Here is a 3718-nt window from a genome sequence, read left to right on the forward strand (position 1 = left end):
GTCACTCTAGTGATAATCTCCAGCAGGAAAGAATTTATTTGGGTCTGGGTAAGAAAATCGGTGTGTTGCTGGTTACCTGATCCCTTGTCATGATTTTGTTTACAGAGATAGCCCAGCCAGCCAAATACCTCACTCCAGGCAGCACAGGCAGTCTGAGCTGCATAAAGGATTTAAGGAGATGGGACAGAAAAAGAAAAGCACTGTGAGAATTTGTGCCAAGCCTTAGAGATCTGTTACTAACAGGTTAATTTTTAGACTTAACCTTTCAGGCATTAAAAGTAAACAAGGAATAAGAAAGCTTATTCCTCCTTCTTAGGAGAAGGACTATTTTAAATTCACTGTAGCTCAGGGCCCGAGTCTCAGCTGGTTCAAACTATTACAGCCATCAGGGCAGCCAAATCCACTGCCAGCTGAGAAGGCAGCCTTGGCTCCCTGCCACTGCTCACAATTACATGGGGACAAAGAAAAGCTCAGGTTAAGAACCTGCAGTAGTTTCTAGTCAATTATGTTGTTTAAACCCATTTTTCTCAGTCAAGACCCGAGGCCAGGAGAGTTGAAAATTACAGCTCATCACCCTGGAGATTCCACACGAGTTCTGGGACTGTGAAATGCAGTATTTTAAAGAACATGTAACCCAGATGAATAGAAATATCATAATTTATTCCATTTGTATAAAAAAAAGTTATAATCATGTAACAAAACTATGTCTTCATAAGAAGAAATATATTATTTCACATCATAAATAAATCAGCAAACATACAACCCTTGGCAACTCAAAAAAAAGCACTCGCCTGGTGCTTTCATGTCAGTGCTTGGGAAACAAGAAGAGCTGACAGATATACACACACAGGATTATAGTACCAAAAAATACTGAGGTATTTTGTTTCTCTAGAAATGAAACTTTACGTGTGTGAAGGCAAAAAAAACCAACAAACAAACAACAACCAAACAAAAAACCCAACAACAATGTACTAATGTAAAAATAAATAAATAGGACTGTCATATAAAAGGGGACAGCATCAGTGTTGCTCAAAGTGTCCAGGAATGGGAATACTGGTGAGCATGCTACTAAACATGGAGCAGGCTTAGGACAGACAGAAGACAAGGAGGGACAGCTCAGGAAGAGCCAGTGTCCTTTGATCTCTGTGTAGACATCCAGACATTTGCTCGAGAAGTCAGAAACACCTTGTTTCTCTGGTATTGGGTGAGCTCCTCTCCATCTACGACACCAAATGACTCCCCACAAAACACAAGTGACACTGTCCCTGTAGTTATTGCACTTCTGAGACAGCAAGTCTGAGTCCTGGCCACGTTCTTCACCTGCTTTCTCAGCAGCTCGGGGAAGTAGTGATGGGGCTCTGAAGGTAGTTTAAAGCACTGGACGTGGTGTGAACCGGGATGGAGACGGGGAAGTTGAACACCGTGGTGGTCGATGCCCCTCTGTCCAACACCGACATCGCGGGGCTCCCGGCTTCTGCTGAGCAGTTGGGGGCCAGGACCTGCGACTCAAACTGCAGCAGCTGCCCCATGAAGCTGAAATTTGGGGAGATGATGCTTCTCCTCTGCTTGACAAACTCGAAGGCTTCGTCCAGCTTGACTCTGTTGGTCCTCATGAGATAAGCAAGGCAGATGGTGGCTGAGCGGGAAATGCCAGCCTGGCAGTGCACAAAGACCCTTCCTCCCTCGTTCTTCACAGAGTCTGAAAGAATCAAAGTGCACAGTTAGCAAACAAGTCTCGCTGCTTCCAGAGGTGGGAAAAGCACAGACTGTTGTTTTACATTCCTTTAATCCATCCCTTCCTTAGCCTAATAGGTGCACCCGGAGCTTTTGAGACAAAGGGAGTCTTTGTCCTGAGGAAAGCAGCTATTTTCACTCTGGGCTCCAATTCCAATTATCCTAATAGCTCCTCCAGGTCACTTTAGCAGTCTTGCAAGATTATTTTAATAGCGATCCGCTTAAATTCACTCTTTTCTGCAAGACCAGTGCATCTTGATTCAAGATTTCAAACAGCTTTACGAAGCTGAGATTATGCCTTGGAGTAGAATTAAACTAATGGAAATGTTCCCTGAGTGTATCTTCCCAGTGGAATGCTATTCCCCAATCTCAAGTGGAGGTTTTACTGGGGAAAAACCATGCCAAAAATCGCTTCCCAGGGGACTTTAACCCAGAAAAAGCACGGACAGCAAAGAGAGCTCATTTACCGATGAAATCGATCGCCTCGTTGAACCAGGAGCTGATATCTGCCTTGTGGTTGTCCTCCACGGGGATGCTTTTATACTGGTAGTGCCCTTCGAAGTGGTTGGGGCAGTTGGCCGAGACATTGATGAGCGCCGTGATCCCCAAAGCGTCCAGCATGTCCTTGCGGGAGGCGTGATAGGCGCTTCCCAAGTACAGGAACGGCAGGATTTCCACGGGCCCTCCCTGCAAGAGAGAGAGGAAGGGCAGCGGTCACCCCCGGCCGGAGCTGGGCGGCAGCGCCCGCCCCGCCGCCCGCTGTCCCCCCGGCGCTCACCTGGTCGTAGAGCGGGGTCCCGCAGGAGCTGCAGCCCGAATCGGCGCTGCCGGGAGCGGGGCTGGCGCTCAGGGGCAGGCTGAGCCCGGCGGGGGCGGCCGGCTTGGTGCACAGCTCGGAGCAGGAGGACGCGAAGGCTTCGTAACCTCCTGCGGGGGGCAGAGCGGAGAGAGGCGCGGGGTGAGCGCCGCGCGGCCGGGGGGCGAGCGGGACGAGCCGGCCCGGCCATCCCCCGGTCCCCTCCGGCCACCGCGGGGCCACTCACCCTTGAGGAAGCAGATGCGGGCGCCGCGGGCCTCCCTGCAGAGGGTGCCGAGCGCCAGCAGCATGGTGCTGTCGCGCTTGGGCACTTCCAGGTCGGCGCTGCGCTCGTCCAGCAGCACCACGGTGTGGAAGAGCCCCTGGCGCAGGCGGGCGCGGAGCTCCTCGTTGGGCACGACGTGCTCCAGAGCCAGGGCGCCCTTGGCGCGGCGCCGCACGATGGTGCTCAGGCGGACGTTGCAGGAGCCGCGGATGTGAGCGGCGTTGAAGGAGAAGAAGGAGCGGCAGTCGAGGACGAGGCACTGCGCGCCGCGCTCCTGCAGCAGCCCCCGCAGCGCCTCGCACTCCAGCGCGCACACCCGCAGATTGACCATGGCTGGGCAGAGAAGGGATGGCGAGGGGCAGGGCGGAGGTGGCGCTGTCCCCGAGTGTCCCGGTGTCCCGGCCGCGCTCCGCCGCTCCCGCCCTTATATGAGGGCCGCGCCGGCGGGACGGCGTTTTCTCAATGGGGCCGCGTCACGTGGTCGCACCGGGGGCGGGGCCACCGCCGTGGGTGACGTCACCCTGGCCGCGCGCCAGGCCCCGCCGGCGTGACGTCATGGGCCGCGGGGAGGTGTGTGTGACCCCCCCCCCCAATAAACACATCTGGACACATCTGGACACATCTGGACACACGATACACACCTGTGCACACACAGGGTGCGCGCACAGACACGACAAACACACCCCCGAGAGAAATAAATGCTTACAGAAAGAGAAATAAAAATATATCCAAAAAAATATCCAAATATAAAAATAAATATATAAAAATAAGTATCTATAAATATAAGTATCTATAAATATAAGTAAATATAAATATAAATATAAATATAAATATAAATATAAATATAAATATAAATATAAATATAAATATAAATATAAATATAAATATAAATATAAATATAA

The 3718-nt window shown here is 51.3% G+C and overlaps 1 protein-coding gene across 1 annotated transcript; it reads right to left on the bottom strand.

Moving 5' to 3' along the window:
* Positions 1-639: 639 nt before the first annotated feature.
* DUSP1 (dual specificity phosphatase 1) lies at positions 640-3235 on the bottom strand. Its single transcript, XM_015642300.2, has 4 exons — positions 2778-3235; positions 2513-2661; positions 2202-2421; positions 640-1699 (listed from the first exon to the last, which is right to left on the bottom strand). Exons 1-4 carry the CDS (start codon positions 3145-3147, stop codon positions 1329-1331), a joined length of 1110 nt encoding a protein of 369 aa, XP_015497786.1. The 5' UTR covers positions 3148-3235; the 3' UTR covers positions 640-1328.
* Between the last annotated feature and the right edge of the window lie 483 nt (positions 3236-3718).

The sequence above is a fragment of the Parus major genome, chromosome 13, assembly GCF_001522545.3.
Source record: "Parus major isolate Abel chromosome 13, Parus_major1.1, whole genome shotgun sequence".
Lineage (NCBI taxonomy): Eukaryota > Metazoa > Chordata > Aves > Passeriformes > Paridae > Parus > Parus major.

Excerpts from the sequence above, each read along its gene's own strand:
- DUSP1 (XM_015642300.2), bottom strand. The coding sequence starts at position 3,147 with ATGGTCAATCTGCGGGTGTGCGCGCTGGAGTGCGAGGCGCTGCGGGGG. Across the intron at positions 2,662-2,777 it reads CCGCATCTGCTTCCTCAAGG|GAGGTTACGAAGCCTTCGCG; the intron begins GTGAGTGGCCCC and ends TGCCCCCCGCAG. Across the intron at positions 2,422-2,512 it reads GGACCCCGCTCTACGACCAG|GGAGGGCCCGTGGAAATCCT; the intron begins GTGAGCGCCGGG and ends TCTCTCTTGCAG.